Below are 16,724 nucleotides of genomic sequence, written 5' to 3' on the forward strand. Positions count from 1 at the left end.
ACTGGAACCGGGAAGGAGTTAACGAACCTCGCCCCCCCGCCCCTCCCCTGCTTGGTGTCTGCGCTCGGAAGACAGGCCGTGTTCATTTCGTTTTCGGCAGCGAAAGTGAAGAGGAGTTTAGGGTAACGCTGATGCCCTTTGTGGTGACGGCGGGGGGCAATCGCCCACTGAGCATCCTTGTGCGATCAGCTGTCCCTGTCCCGTCAGCGCATAGCCAGTAACCCCCGCACGCTCACCCCAAGCCAAACTTGTTGGCATTAAGTATCCGGAGTGTAATCAATTAAATAAATGTTCTTTGTCAGTTCAGGTGGAGCAGCAGCTTGCTCCGTGCCGCCCATGTTAATTATCACCACGCGCGCTAATATTGAATCAATAGAGTGAGCTTCGTATTCGCACTGTGCCTGGAGCGTGTGGACTAGACTGGAAAAAAGGGACGTTTTAACATTTCTTATAGATTTCATATATAAAGGAAACAAGATTCTACTTTTTTTTTATTTCCAAAAGCTTTGTATGTCAAACTTGCTGTGTGTGTGTTTGTATATATAAGTTAAGACATTACTTCTGTGCAAGAATGTGCATTTCAGCAAAAGTCAGAAAATGTAATTATATTGTTGGTGTTCTCCCCCCCTCCTCCTCCCCCTCTTGCTGTGTGCAATGTGGGCTGCTTAAGTCTAATCTCAGACTCTCTGTGTGTGTGTACGGCTGCTTGGCCCCGCGTTGCACTGCTTAGCTCGCTCTGGGCACTACCTACAATGATCGGCAGCAGCAGCAGCAACAACACCCACACGTGTCTAGTAAACGCTATACCGCAAGCCACAAAATAGGGCGTTCCGTGGAAGCCCACTCATGCTTTTAACCATTATACAACTGGGAATTCCTCTCCCCCGGACCAACTGACTCAAGGCTGCAGGGCTCCCCGTGTGCACAGGGCTTGCGTGTTGACGAATTGCACTCGGTACTTTTTCAAAGTCGAGCTTGCGCGCGTCTGTGTGACTCCCATATCCGTGGGCGACTGTGTTCCTATCTGTGCAGATTTAACACCTCGAATCAGGCACACACTCTCTCATATCTGTGGCGCTTACACATCTGAGTACAGAATACACCCCGCTGAGCACATATCGCTGAAGTCATCGCACCTTCACGGGGCCCACGTTGCTCCGATGCTCCCGCGCCGACGCAGACAAGCGTCGTATCGCGTCGATATATCGTTCGCAGCGACATAAATCAGCCCGGAGAATGCAGATAATTAGAGTTTGCCTGAAGTGTCCCATTGACGTCAGTTCCACGAATTCCATTACGCATTTCTCTGCTCTCGGGCCGTTCATTTGTTTGGCAACGCGGTTGGCGTTTGCACGTTGCAGCTCGTTTGCAACAAATGCAGATATCACCTCCCTCCCCCCACACACACACCAACTCCGCTCACAGCCTATCCACTCCTCCCCAATCGAATCTCGCCCCCCAAAAAACCAAACGTCGCCAAAGAAAAAAAACTGCCCCTTGCCACTGTCGTCGGCCAGGCCCTCCGACCCCACGGCACCCGCACGGCATCCCTGAGCAGGGCAGGGAGAGCGCGCTGCGTCCCCTCCCTGGCCGACGTGCACCCGGTCCGCATCCCCAGGGGCTCCTTGCATCCCCCTGGCTAGCCAGCCAGCCAGCGAACGAGCGCAGGGTTTTATTGCTGCTGCTGCTGCTGCGCCAAACCGCTCTGCTAATATTTTGGACCCTTTCTGGAGTCATTAAGTTCCATCACCCCCGCCACCCGGCCTGCCACCGCCACCCTTCGCCCCGTTCAACCTCTTCATCATTTTGCTCCACTCACAATCATGCAAGTCGATTCTTGCATTCGCTATTAAATAACAAAATGCAATAAATGCGAGTAAAACATTTTGTTTTTTGGAAAGGGTATCGTTTGACGGGCGGCACGGTTAAAAAAATGCACCTTGCCTGCGAGTTATTTTACTCGGGTCCCGGAGCGCGTTTGGCAACGTGTGGACGACCTTTGAGTTAATTGTACGCAACTCTTTCCGTGGATGGCTCCGAATCGTCGCGGACATCGTAGCAACGCGCGCGCACACGCGCGCCCACACGACTTGCACTGTACAGCAGCCCCTTGCATGCGCAGGAGGCTGGCGAGGGAGCGTGTGACTAAGGATTCCGCACAAACAGGCTCGGCAGAGTTGTAACAGCCTGCAGCAAGGCAGTGCACGCGCCGTTTGGGCAAGCCGGCAAACCAGGCACTGCAGCGACAAGAATTTGCAAGTCCATTCAGACCAGAGCCAAGTTGAGGCAACAGAAAAGCGGGAGTAATTTAGCAACAGAGCTTCGAAGCCAGAGCTGTTTTTTATTTTATTTTCATTTGTCCGTAATTATATCCCATCTGCACTCAGATTCCTCTGCCCGCCCGTGAGTGAAACGCGTCTTCAGGATGATGATGTATGTTTGGGTAGGTACCTGATCTCGTTCACTTCATTGTTGCCTGCTTTGGTTTACGGCCGTGCGGACGGGCGTGTGCGCTCGATTGTGCCGGGGCGTGTTGCGTGCGCGTGGGACATGGGGATCGCCAGCCGCAGAGAATCCCCGAGCAAATGCGGTGCCGTGGAGGTTTACGCTCCGCTGCTGGTTCGGTAGCAAACGACGAGGGGTTAAGGACACGGCGTTGTTCAAATTTACGCCCAGGCTCGTAAAGGTGACGGGCTGGCGGCGGCGGGGGGGGGGGGGGGGCGTAAAAATGCACGTGAAGGTACGATGCTTAAATCTGCAGTGGGGGGCTGTGGAGGCCCCCGGTGTATATCGCACCATCGTGCACGCGTCGCCTCGTCCGTGGTGGCGCGCTGGCGCGCTTCGCGTGCGCGAGCGAGCGAGCGAACGAGAGAGTCATGAACAAACTTTACAACCCGTCCGCATGTGCTTTAGTCACCGGTGACACCGTGAAATGTTTGAGCTGAAAGAGCTGATTATATGAGAGCCTAATAACTGTACATTTTACTTTGCCATGCAAAGATACTTCTGATTTATTTGACTCCCGCGTCGCATAAAGATGGGAGCGCGGCATTGCAAGTGCCGCGTGGAGCTGCAGAGCGACTGTATTTTAGTGCAAGTAAATTTAATCTTATGTTCTAATTTGTCCGGCACTCCAGTCGTAATCTAACAGAATAGAATGTAGGCGTTAGGCATTCCTTGGCCGTGCACACTTTATTAATACAATTTTTCTTCTCGCCGGGGCAGTAATGCACATGTGTAGGTCGTGTGACCCCAAAACTTGGACACCTACATTTGGACGCCTTGACTGTAGGATGCGCACAGACGAGTGACGCATTGATTTGTTTATATCAGTTTCCTTGGCTTTTTACGAGTGCCTTGTGGGTGGGAAATCGCACACACACACACACACGTGTGTGCGACTGCGCGCGTATGTTTAATGTCGCTGCAGATACAACTTGTGCAGTCTCTCTTTTATATTTACCGTGATACTGCATTTCCAATATCAAGAAATCCTAGCTTTAAGGGGCCCTGTAGAATTGCAGCTTCCTAATAACGAGCAGCGGGGTCGGCCGTTTGCTGTGGTTTTTATAATGCAACTGCAACAATCCACGTGCATGTGCGCCGTTGCAAATGCGGATATTTACGTTCGAAAGTGAAATTCGAAATGTGTTTCTTCGCCAAAGTTTGTTTGCAATAGTTTTTACCCCCACCCCCCACCCGTGTCATGAAAGCACGTTGATGTGAAACCGTCTTAAATTCGACGGTGAACGTGTCGTGTCTATTCGTTTTCATTTATTCATTTGCCTATCGCCGTCGTAGTCGACTGAAAATAAATTATATTTCAAATTTTCTGTCACTAAAAAAATGTGGAGTCAAATTTGGTGAGTGCCTCGGCTGCCACGTGTCTCCCAAGCACACAGCGAGTTATTTTAAAAGCTCTAAGTTAAAGGTTGCTTTATGAAAAGCAAATATTAGGTTAGCCTGTCCTAATTAAATTCACGGCCTTCAAGGTGTATGATATTAGACGTGTTACTACAACAAATGTTATACAAAAAGATTTCCCACAAGCCGTGGTCCTGTGTATACAGTGTATATTGCTGCGTGGTGTACGTGTTTTTGTCTTTGCCTTTAACAAAAACACCCCCCCCCCCCCCGAATACGCCCGATCTTATTGCACATCTCAGACGCTGGGTAGCGTTTGGATTTGTGACCGCCATGCGCAAACAGGTTGTCATAGGCCTACATTGTGGACAGCAGAGGGCAGTGCGGGAAAAAAAACAATCACTTGTTGTGATGTACTATGCTCCCACGTCAGTGCTCCCTGATCTCGCCAAACCGGCACTCACCAGCCTGGTGCAGTATGATCAAACAACCTCCACACTGCACGAGGGCGTGGAGAAGGCCCTCGTCAGCTATCGGATCGATAAGAGGGGGCTATGCATGCAAAGTTCACGCACGCTATGTTGAGCTTGCGGCCAACGGCAGTTCACTGCGTTGCAAGCTGTCTTGCCGGAGCACTTACGCTGCGAAGTGGTCATATTTAATCGCGCTTTCTCGCCAGCCAATCTACGAACAAAAACACGTGCACTGCTTTGACCCGACGGTAAATCATTATGCACGCTCGTGCGGCAGTCGTTGGCAATTGTGACACGGACACACGCACATTTTCGTCGGACCTATGCGAGTGGCGCAGAACGGGGACTCGTCAACTTTTTGTTACTTTCGCGCAGCGGCTTTTGCGCTTCACACATTACAATGTGATCTTGCAGACGTGATTATTCGCGACATCACGAGACCGGGTGCGCGGGAGACAAATCCTCGCGATGATGCGGTGCTGTCCGGAGGTACACAATGTCCATTCAAGTGTGTGGCATCCCATAATGTGAGAAGCGGGTGGTCGTGGACGGGTGGACGGGCGTGTGGGTGAGCGGGTACAAGTGCAGGCATGGCCGTAGCGTGGATTGTGGCCTGGGCATGCCACCGCCTCAAGGACGGATTGTTTGCAAACTGATGCTTAATGAAGCGTCGATTGCGGGGGGGGGGGGGGTGTTCATTAGAATTCAAACGTTGAGGCAGTTTAAAATTAAGATGCGATTTTTTTTTCCAATGGTTTACCCGGCGCGGTGATGAAAAGCAACCGAGCGTGGTTGCGTACTGGCTGGCGGTGAGCACGGGTACAAGCGCTCGCACACCACGGCCCTTCTCGCACTTGGATGAGCAGATCGGTGGTGACATCACTCCGCTTGCAGTGGCGGCTAACTCCAAAATTAGATGCGCCCAGTCACTTTGGGTAAGAGCATCTGAAATCACACGCAGAAATACTAGCAGATACCAAAAAAAGGGGGAAGAATTTGTACTTTTTTCAGTCTTCAAAAGGAATCATTGGATTGTTCTGGAGCAATACAGTCTAAGGGAACAAAAGAAATCACCAATATCTGTTTTGAAAGCCTTACCATTAAATGCATCAGCTTTGTGAGTTAAGTATCCTGCTCAATATTTAGATATTTAGCTGGAGACATCCACTAATCCATTCTGCGAAGGTCTTGGCTCTCGATAGTGCAGCCTACAGCTCTCAATAAATAACAAGGAAAAAAATGATACCCAAGTATACCCAAGTTGGTGATGGACAGCAAAGCAAGCAATACATAACATTACTTTTAAAGGTGTGCCTGTGTCGGTTATAGATAGGGCAGCAAGCAATAAATAACGTGTATTTTAAGCATACCCTGGTTGCTTATTGATAGGGCAGTACACAATAAATAATATTACTTGGTAAAGAATGACCACGTTGCCTTCCGAAGGGGCAGTGTGCAATAAATATTATTTTTTAAAGCGCACCCATGATGGTGTCGACATGGCAGCGGAATTCCCATGGCACTCGGAGTAAGACAGAAAATTTATAAAAATCCACTTTGCCTCGCTTGTAATCAAACGTGATTCATGCAAATCTATTTTTCCTCATTGAGTTTGCTTATTTCCTTTTTAATTATCTGTCACTTAGACAGATCTTCACAATTACAGAGCACAGCAGGGGGCCCTCCGCTATGGCCTGTTTTAACTAAGGAAGGATTTGTACTTCATCAAGGCCTCTCTAGCCTCCAGCTACAGATTATTGTGTCCAGAATGCTTCCCCAAAGTGCTTAGTATTAATTCATGTATGCAAGCAAACGGTGAAATTTACCGCGTCCCTTTACATAAATATGTCAGGGTGTCGAGACATTGGTCTCGTTAACATCCCATCATGTTTGCCGCAGGTGAGGCTGACACGAGCTCCACGTCAGGCGAATCAAAGCGCAGTTATTAAAAAAAATAAGCTGCCTCATTTGGAATGTAAAGCACGGCACTTATTTGCACAACAACAACAACAACAAAATCCAATTCTCTTCTTATTTATACTTGAAGACACATCCAAATTGATTCGATCCTTAAAGTTACCATTAATTTATTTAACAGCCTTACTAAGTTATCGGTGTATTAACACAGAAGTCGATAATTAATTAAAGATGGAAGCACTAAAACATTCCTATTACTGCATTCGGAGCGCGAATATTTGGAGTGAGCGTCGCAGGCTTGGAGGCCCCAGTGCTTTTGTTGCCGCACGCGATGCTTGGTGAGAGGTAACGCAGAGGGTGTCGTGAAATATTTAGTTCAACTTGAATTTACCCCCAAAGGCCCGTCCCCCCCCCTCTTTCTCCCCGAGGTAAAATGGAGCAGACCTGCAACTCGTCGCTTTCTCGCTCGTGCCACTGCAGACGAGAAGGGCCTTCACCAGAGGGTAGATTTTAGCGGTTTGTTTGGCATACTCTTCGATGGCGAGCCGGACGTCTCAAGAGTCGCGTACCCACTGTTTTACCCCACTGCAAGCGACCTGCTAATCAGCTGACTGCAGTTGTGTCCATTTGACACTGCCGCGTGTTACTGCCACGGTGGCGAGATGTTAACTGCCTCTCACGTGGTATATAGGTGGTCGTGTGTTCCATCCCAACCCTGACACCGGTATATTTTGAGTTTGCATGTTCTCCCCGTGGTCGCGTGGATTTTGATTCGGGCCCTCCGGTTTTTCCCATCCACGTTTAGAAAACATGCGTGTCGAGCCTTTGGCTGCAATACATTTCCACGCGATAAGCCACTTCATTGAGCTATCATTTGTGGCCAGGTCGCTTCTGAAAAAGAGCTACACATCTCAGTGGGCCTTAGCTGGTAAAACACAAATAGTTTAGTTTAGTTAATTTCAGCTGCAGCGCAGGGAGATGGAGTCGAACCAGCGACTCTGTCTGGATTGCAACCTCTGTCTGGAAGTCCAGTGCTGCTGACCATCACAGCATGACGGCTCCCTCCGAGGTACACACCCTCTCGTAAGGGACTCAAAATAACGATGGTGATTTGAACTTGCAATGCGCCACCACCGCCACCGCACAGCATTCGCTGTCTCTCGGAGAGGCAGAGAGAGAGAACATTGAGAGGAAAACGGAGCATTTGGTAGAAACCCTCGTATGGTTAAAAAAAAACTGCTTCAGTTATTGTGTTAGACTACAAAATTTTACACCTCTAAAAGTTATAATTACGGTGTATTTGTTATTGGAAGAATGTAAGCATTTCCTGTTTTCCTCGATAAGAATTGCTGCTGCGGTGATTTGGGAAGGTTGGAGTTCAGATATTTACCTGATGAGCAATAGGGCTCCGATGTGTGTTCACGAGTAGAGTAGCACTCAAAGTTTTTTTTTTGTATTTACATAATGTGATTGTGTGTGCGCGCACAGACGCACGTTGTCGTATTGGTTTAGTTTTTCTTTATTACTCTGATTTGAAGCTTTCGTGACTGCAGGAATTACTCTTTGGTTATTTCGGTAAAGTCACGTAAGAATAAAAGTAATTAATTAATTGAATACGAAGTTTCGATTGCAACACAAGCAACCATCAGGTAGAACTAAATTTGAGAGAGAGACAAAACACAGACACGGAGTCAAACAGACAGACACACAAGCAGAGAGAGACAACACAGAGACACAGAGAGATGCACACAACATAGACACACAGAGAGAGACACAACCTAGACACGCAGAGACCCAATGCCTCTGTGTCGAGGCCTTAAATAGAGAACGGGCAACATTGTACGCGATACAGCGTCCCAAAGATGCAACGTGGGAATATGAGATCACCTAAAAAGTGCGTCTTGATCCGCACAAAGGCACAAACATTATATCATAAGCGATGAGGGGAAGATTTGCAACGGCATTACAAATCGCTGATCAACAAATCATCTGCGTCGTCGCATTATTTATCAAACAGCTCTAATGAAGAGCTCATTAGTGAATTTTCTCCAATTGATTTAAGCTCACTTTCAAAACGCCCAAACTCGAGATGTCCGTGGCTCATTAGTATGCTCTTTCAATACGCGGGCATAGCACGTAAGAGACTTGCAAAAGCCAAACAGTATTCCGGCTATGATATTCAGAGGGCGTTTGTTAAACTGGGAAATACCGTACACAAATGTCCGTGGCGTGCGTAGACTCGCTCCAACGCGATTGGCCCCGCTTTAACGATGTCAAAAAGAAACAGCTCATATGCCTTCGAACTATTTCCATCTTGTGGCGCCCCTTATGAGGTCACCCTCGAAGACAGCTCAAGAACGCTGCGCGTGTAATATTTGTGTCATTGGCTATCGCCACGAGCGTGGGCGACGAGGTGACAGATGGCTCAACCTGGTTGCCGTGGGGAGAGCGCCCAGGTCAGGACGTGCTTCGACAACGGCAACGAAAATTACGAATAACTAACCCGCAGGCAAACAGCAACAAAAAAAAACACAGTTAAGACTTGTTAACTCACGTCGTGTCAATTCAACTCCTCTTTATAAGTTTGACAGACGTGGGCAGAGCGGCACCTGCTTACGGTATCGTTGAGGGAGGTGGGGGGGGGGATGGCGCTTTGGAAAACAAACCTCTGTTGGATTGATCGGGGATGGCTCCCAACGAGCTGACAATGCAGGCAAGGATAATTAAGGAAAAGAAAGGGAAAATAGCCGCGCTTGAAGTAATGCAAAGCCATTACGCAACTGCACTTGCCCTGCCTTTGACCCCCATTACAAAAGAATCAGTGCGGCGGCCTGGACCTCATGTGGACCACGAGTTTCTTGCTCGTGGCTTTAATGAGTCGCGCGCGGATAAGACGACGTATCAGCTGGGCACGCCACTCACCATCGCCACCGTTCCGCTGGCAGGGGACCCCACGCCCCCCCCCTCCCGCCCCCCCAGGACATTAATTGTTTTGACTACGACCGCCGGTGGCTTCGGCATGAATAAATAAGCGGGTAAATAAATATATAAGGGTGACTGTAATCGAGTAAGGATGAGCACGGGGAGGGCCAAAGGGGCAATGGGGGTGGTGGTTGGTGTGTATGGGGGGGGGGGGCGGCCGATTGATGGCGTTATCTCATTATGCCTCTGGCCCCGGGTAGCGATTTCAGGCGCCGGCCGGCGTCTTGAGGGCGCCCTGCCGTCTGTGTGCCCCCCCTCCTCCTTCTCCTCCTCGTCCGATTGGCAGCGGCCCATTGCCGAATGCACGCACGTGGCCCACACACACACACGTGGCGGCGGTGGTGGTGAATCTCGTTGTGCTGCTGCGGGGTGCCGTCATGGCGGAGAAGGAGGATAGAGAGAGGAGGAGGGGGGGGGGGCTCTTGAATTATTTGCGAGCTCCGAGCTCTGGAATGGGTGGTGGGGGTGGTGGGGGGCAGACAGTGTCCTCGAGCCTTCATCTCGCGCGCGCTCCGGCTGCAAGCCATGGGAAATAACGCCATTTATTTATTTATTTATTTCGTTCTCCGAGAGACGCCGCACACCACGGGGGGGGGGGGGGGGCTTATTGTGGTAAATGAATAGTCACCATTGTAGAGCTTATTCCTGGCTTACACGCGGCAATCTCTGGACTCGGAGAAACGCGTGGACACCCCGGTTGGACGAATTGAACATCGCAAATTACGCGCCGTGCGGAAGAAACCTCCTACCCCCTCCTCTTCCTCCTCCTGCCTCGTGAGCAAACGACGTGGTTAGACAGAGTTCATCTCGGATGAAACGTGAAGCATCCTTACAATGATTTTGCGAGGATCTTTCGCCACCCGCTCTCACACTCTCACTCACTCTCTCTCTCTGGGGTATTGTTTAGCGTATGGATTTGTACGCGTCCGACTGTTTGTTCCCGGGTTATGCGCATCAATTAGGTCACGAATGTTTTTTTGGTGCGTGACCTCTGATTGTCAGCCGTGTATTTTAACGGAGACGGGCGCAATTAACTAGAAAATCGTACTGCGCGCGCACACGCACACACACACAGGGCTTGAATGAGAGTGGGATCCGACAGGAATCGGTGCATCATCGCGCACGGTTTGTTACACGAGGCCACGCCGCGCTTTGGGGCTCGTCCGTAACATTGGACTCCTTTGCGTTAAATGCTCGCCTGTCATAATGCATAGTTAAAATGTACAGTTAAAATGGTTGATGTCATCGTAAAAAAATGTTGTAATCGTCTCATTGCTCTCCTGGTGTAAGCCGTGGCAATGCAAGATATGTCAGGAAGTAGCGTAGCCTTAATGATTCTAGACGAGCGGTGAGGCACAGACGGCACCCATCCACTCTAACTGCCTTGTGTACGCGGGGCATTACGGCGGCTCAAAAGCACTAAGCAGGAGCTGCTAAACAGTTTATTACAAATGAGTCTTTTACGTTCGGTAACATGTTATCTGCACCTGTGCTGCGATAATACCGTCCCCTCATACCCGCCACCCCCACCGCCTCCCATCCACCAGTCCCCCCCCACACACGCAACACACTTGCACGCAGTCTAAATCCGTCCCAATCAGCGTCAGGTGAGGCTCGTCGTCCCAAGGACTTTTTTTTTACCCGCGGGCGCACACACCCCTCGTGAGTGCTCGGGGCATGGGCACGGCCCGTGCAACTGATGATTGCTCACGATAATTCCATTACCCTGAAGTGGCCTTCCCCCCGCCCCACAAACACGGCCTTTTGTCAGCGGCTACCCAGTCTCCCGCGCCCCTCAGACACCTCACTCCTCCCACCCCCACCTCCCCCACAATCTCATGCTTGCAACCCTTCCCAACATCCCCGCCACCATAACCAGGCTGCTCCCCCCCTCCCTCCTCTCCCCAGCCACCCCCTCTCTGCAGGAGAGCGCTGCGTGACGGCTGATAGATGCACGTGTCAGTGCGATGGGGATGCTCCCTGCCGAATCCCATCGTGTTCTCTGTCATGCTTTCTCAACCGGGGACTAAAAATATGTGTATTAACAAAGGGGGTGGTGATTTTTTTTACACACACACACAAATAAATATATATGTATACCTTATTCCAGCTGCCACTGAACCGGGCTGTCAAGGGTCACTTTCTCCGTGACCCTGAAATTGATGTCGTGTGAGCGTGACCCGTGACACCGCCGTCATTGTTGCATCCGTTGTCGGACTCTACTAGCCATTAGACATCCTCAGCATGTTGCCAATCATCATCGTCATCGTCGTCACCATCATCAGCGACATCATCCGTAGGTGGAGCGATTAATCCCCAAGCTGATTCGACGATGAAGCGTCACGATTTCAACGCCACAATTCCCCTTCAAGAATCGGGATCAAGAGTTGCATCCCTCGTGGCTGTCGGGGTGGCGTGAACCCATTACGTGTGCAACATCAATCGAGGAACGAAAATAAAATGATTCTTGGGTCCTTGAGACCAGTTCTCGGCCTTGGCCTCAGGTGTGTGGCCTTGGTCCGAGGACTTGACTGAGGCTCCCTTGTCTTGACACTGACCGCAGCGCACACCATCCGGTCTTGGCTGTCATTGACACCTACCTGGCCTCAGCCATAAAACGCTCGCAGCACTTGGCCTTAGCATCGTGCGACCCAGCCCAGAATCCAGAACCTTGCGCACGTGACTCAATGCGCGTATCGCGAGATGAATCACCGACGCAACGTGCATTAATTAACTGGCGTATCGTTCAAACCATAACATCACAATCCTCATCAATTTTATAAAAAAAAAGCGTGAAATGCTTAATTTTATTTCTCCAATGAATATGCATGTCTTCCATACGTTCATTTAGTTCGTATTTGGCCCCTACAACTTTCATTAAAAGTGAAAGGGTCACACGCAAAGCCAGCTCAGAGACTGTCTCTCCTCTCCTAAATGGATTTCTCTTCCGTCTTTACACGAGGGGGGGGGGGGGGGTAGGGGTGAAATCAGAGGTTGGGGGGGTGAGAGTTGAATCAGGAGGAGGGGTGCGGGGGTGGAATCAGGAGATAGGGGTGGAATCAGGGGGTGGGGATGGAATCAGGGAGCGAGAGCCGGGGGTGGAATCAGGGGGAGGGGGCGGGGTGAGAGTTGAATCAGGGGGAGGGTTGCGGGGGTGGCATCAGGAGGTGGGGTGGAATCACGGGGAGGGGGCGGGGTGAAATCAGAGGTTGGGGGGTGAGAGTGGAATCAGGGGGAGGGTGCGGGGATGGCATCAGGGGGGTGGCGGGGGTGGCATCAGGGGGGGGGCGGGGGTGGAATCAGGGGGTGGGGGTGGAATCAGAGAGCGAGAGCCGGGGGTGGAATCAGGGGGGTGGAAATCAGAGGTGAGCAGCGCCATGGGGTTCTGAAGACGGAGCACGGGGGGCTGTGTAAAGGAGGACGCCGTGAGGGAGGCGATGCCCCGAGCCCTGGAGCATCGCGCTCGTCTCTCTCTCCTCTCTCTCTCCTCTCTCTCTCTCCTCGCTCTCTCCTCGCTCTCCTCGCTCGCCGTTAACGGCCTGGGCTTTGGCTTGGGCCCTGATTTAAGGGTCTGAGAGAAAGACGCGGCCCATATTAAAGGTGAAATGTTCCCACCACAGACCGCTTCATGGAGCCTATAATTTGCACCACGGTGCTTGCCCCCAGGCTGAAGAGTATCTTTTAAAAAAGAAAAGAAAATAAGAGTGCATATTGGTGCTTATTGGACCTCCCATTGCGTCCGCTGTTACTCTCGCCATCGGGTTTTATGAAGGAGACATATTTTTTTTAATTCATTTAATTTTTTTTTCTCCTTAATGTTTCTTTTTATATTTCTGATTTGCTTGTTGAAATTGGCTGCGAGGCTTCCGCTACACATATGCCAGCTTGTCGCCCACGGCTAGCGAACGAGACGGCTATGGACTATGAATTAGGAAAGGCAAAACACAGTGGGTGCACTTTGCCCATAGGGCAAGATCTGAAATGTTGCTGCAGTAACAACCAGGGAGATAACAAAGTGAAGAGAGAGAGAGAGACGGAGAGAGAGGGGAAAGAAGGAAGCAAGGGGGGGGGGGGTGTGGAAGTCCAGCAGGATGGAGGAAATTGGGAAGGAGAGAAGTGAGTAAGAGAGTGCGCGAGACATTTGGAAGTGGGTTTATTGAGAAAGGGGGACGAGAAAAGACATGAGCACCGATTAAAGCAGTATATTTTCCCAGGGCAGTGTTACATGTGAACAAACATCCATCGCGCACTACCCTGTACAGTCAACCTGCTTGGGTCAACGACTTTTTGGCTTCCAGGTTGGCTGGGCGGTGGGTGGGGTGTTGGAGGCATTCACTGTAACGCAGCATTTTCTGGTCCATCGAGCTCTCAGTCTCCGCACCCCCCCGGCATGGCACAGCCCAGGGTTAGGGAAGAGGCTGCAGGGAGACCCTGGCGCCTGGGCGCAGGGAGAGGTATCTGTCACTGTCACTGTTTACGGGTCAATGGTTTTTAACTTTTTTCCACCTCCCTCCTTCCCTCCATCTCCGGGTGCATACGCGCGGGCGTGTGCGCGCACCCGGCGCTGCGCGTTCGTCAACGAGCGCGTGGTGGCGAGTGGTGAGCGTTGAATAAGGGCAAACAACAACAACAGAAATGTCCCTCCTCTGGACACAAATGAGCTTCTAGATTTGAAGCTTTCGTGACTGCAAGGATTCATACTCTTAGGTTTTTTCGGTAAAGTCACGTAGGTAAAAATAAGTAAATAATAAAATAATGGAAATATTTATAGAAGTAAATAATGAATCACGACGTTTCGGAGGCAACACAAGTCTCCGTCATCAGGTGGGACAGTCTCCGTCATCAAGTGGGACCGTCACAGCTAAATTGATACAGTAAATCTAGCTGTGATTGTCCCACCTGATGACGGAGACTTGTGTTGCCTCCGAAACGTCGTGATTCATTATTTTATTTCTATTATTATTCCCATTATTGTATTATTTACTTCGTTTTTTACCTACGTGACTTTACCGAAAAAACCTAAGAGTACGAATGAGCTTGTTCGGTGGGGGATGCTCACATGGCCCGCCGTCTCCCCTCGGCTTGCGCGGAAGCAGCCGTCACGAGGAGGGGTGTAAGGAGCGGTGTGCCGTGCGGCGTGACGCGTGTCAGAACAATCGCGTCTCTGGGTGGCGATCACTTGCAAGCTGGCGCGCGCCGCGTTCGTAGCGCACTTAGCGCCGTGCGCGCTCTCCGTGCCGCTGATTTCCGCGGTCACGGTAAACACGAGTCTCGCGCTCGCGACTGCAAATGCTCAAGAAAGGGCGCCGCTCCGCTCGCTCCGAGTTCCTGCTTTTGTTGAAATCAAAAAGATGTGTTCAATTTCTGTTGGTTGAGCACGGTAAGGCCCCAAAGATTTCAAACCGTCTGGGCGGGCAGCAACCAACAGTGCCATCAAAGTAGTGATAGATCAAATGTTAACACTTTTCTTGAATAAGGATACTTTGCTATACGGGCTTGAGAAAGGAGGCGATTGGGAGGGAATTCCCAATGACAGGAAGCAGTGTTGTGATCTGCAGTGTGGTGGTTTTTAATGTGTCGTTAAACACGCCACCACCCGACACATCAAATTAGTAAAACATAAGCCTCTATTTCCATATATATAAAAGGCAAAGTCGTGATTATGTGTGTCTGTTCAACATGTGTAACGTATTTTCCGACATACAACAAACTTGAAATTTGCCATGTGGGTACTTTCCAGACTGTACACCATGCACAAATTATAAAAATACACTTTTGTGTTTTTTTTGGGGGGGGAGCTCAATAATGCAGAGATTTTTTGCACGGCAAGTGAGCTGTGACGTCACCTCTGTCACGTGACCCGCGCACGTGGAAGCGTAACGCATTGTAGTGTAGAGGTTAGCGCGCTGCGCTACGAACCCGGCGACCCGAGTTCGATTCCCGCTCACGGCCACCACCGGTGACGATTCTTTGAACCGGTCCTGGGCCTCCCCTAGGTCGACTCAGCCTCAAACGAGTAACTGGTGTGGTGTGTGAACATCGCCACTGGGGAGACAAAGGCGGCCGGGTGTGGTGAATCCAAGTTCCGGGCGAAGCCGGGTACTGTAGTACAGCTAGTTATGTATAAAATTAGTCCCGCATGCCTCCGTGCTAAACTGAGTGTGATGGTTGAGCACAGTGTGGCGAGCAGGAGGCGATTGACTGCCAGTCGAGTGAGTTTCTGGGCCTCAAAGGACCTGACTGTTAGAAGCAAATCACTTCGAAGGAGATGGGTAACAAGTAAGAAACGGATCTAAGGTACGGGGGCAGGTCTGAGACAGACTCTGGTCTGCAATAAGCACAACTAGCCAATTGTTCAATGTTGTTCTGAGTTGCAAAGAATTCATCTTCACGGGCCACTTCATGTGAAGCGTGGACATTTACGTCACGTGACGAAGGAGAATGATCTCAGCGCTCGGATGTTGCTGATATACAAGTTCAGTCGGTGGAGTAATATTCGAGAAGGGTTTGGAGTGATTTTATACACCTTGTGAGCGGTAATCACACCAATTGACTCTAGCGGAGGAAGGCAGAGAGAGCGGCAGACCCGCTGAAGATCAAGACGAGTGTCAGAGTTGTCAGGATTAGGGCGGGGGTGACACAGAGGCTCATTCTCTGGTGGACACGCAAACTCCACCTTTGAACCAGAAAGGGCGGGGGGGAAAACATGTCCGTGGCCTTGGAACATTACGCGTGTGAGGTCGACGGTGAGATGTGAGTGTCTGCGAGGGGAGGAGATGGGGTTTCGTTGTTTGACGGTGATGATGAATGGGAGTGATGCTCATACTGTAGTCCAGGTGTGGCAGAAATGAGACCCAAACAAAAAACGATGATTAATGGGAGAACTTTCCTCTTAGCCGCAGTAGAGTAATTAACGTTGTTTTTCAACAAAGCATTGTTCTTTATGTATTGGATGAAAGGAGAAGATACGTACTATTCACCAGAGTTAACTGCTCTGGTACGGTCAGCGCACCGAACTGCCTTTTGTGTTGTTTAATGTGTTGTCCTTCACCAGCACTGCCGATTAGCGTAGTTGGCTTCGTACGGTGCGAAAGAAGTCCAACGCTATGTACACACGTATAACAAAAGGCCACAACCTCTTCTAAATGCGGCCTCGCCAGTGCCCCCCCCAAAGAAAATTACCTACTCCGGCCTGGAATCACTAACATCTCCAGGTCACGCGCTCGGCTGATGAGGCAGCCTCCCTCGCCAAGGCATTGCCAATGTGTGCCCGGGCCCCTCTACGTGTATAGGACCTGCAGGAGAAACCGATATCCCCTCGTAACAGGCGGAGCTACATCGTGAGAGGACACGCCGGCTCCAGCTAGGACGGGGGGGGGGGGATAAAGACCCGGTCGAGTACCGGCTCGCGACCTAAAACAGCTGTCCCTTCAGAATATAAGTACAGTACTGTGTAACCCTCGTCTTATGCGGGTTCGGTCTGTGCGA

At 50.5% G+C, this 16,724-nt stretch overlaps 1 protein-coding gene across 20 annotated transcripts in view; it reads left to right on the forward strand.

The window, feature by feature from the left end:
- The window catches only part of LOC133347860 (RNA binding protein fox-1 homolog 3-like), a 306,370-nt gene that overhangs the window by 202,376 nt on the left and 87,270 nt on the right, over positions 1–16,724 (forward strand). For 2 of the 20 annotated variants that reach the window (XM_061560551.1, XM_061560559.1), the window contains exon 1: positions 2,215–2,443. The exons of 16 other annotated variants lie outside the window; for them this stretch is intronic. Coding sequence is in view for 1 of the 4 variants with exons in the window: in XM_061560559.1 (XP_061416543.1) it covers positions 2,426–2,443 (18 nt within the window). In the remaining 3 variants the exon portion in view is untranslated. Of the gene's footprint in view, positions 1–2,213; positions 2,444–16,724 lie in introns of those variants that run through there. 2 more of the 20 variants (XM_061560555.1, XM_061560553.1) reach the window with 2 other exon arrangements.

The sequence above is a fragment of the Lethenteron reissneri genome, chromosome 26, assembly GCF_015708825.2.
Source record: "Lethenteron reissneri isolate LAM-NWPU_2019-01 chromosome 26, ASM1570882v1, whole genome shotgun sequence".
In the NCBI taxonomy this organism is placed as follows: domain Eukaryota; kingdom Metazoa; phylum Chordata; class Hyperoartia; order Petromyzontiformes; family Petromyzontidae; genus Lethenteron; species Lethenteron reissneri.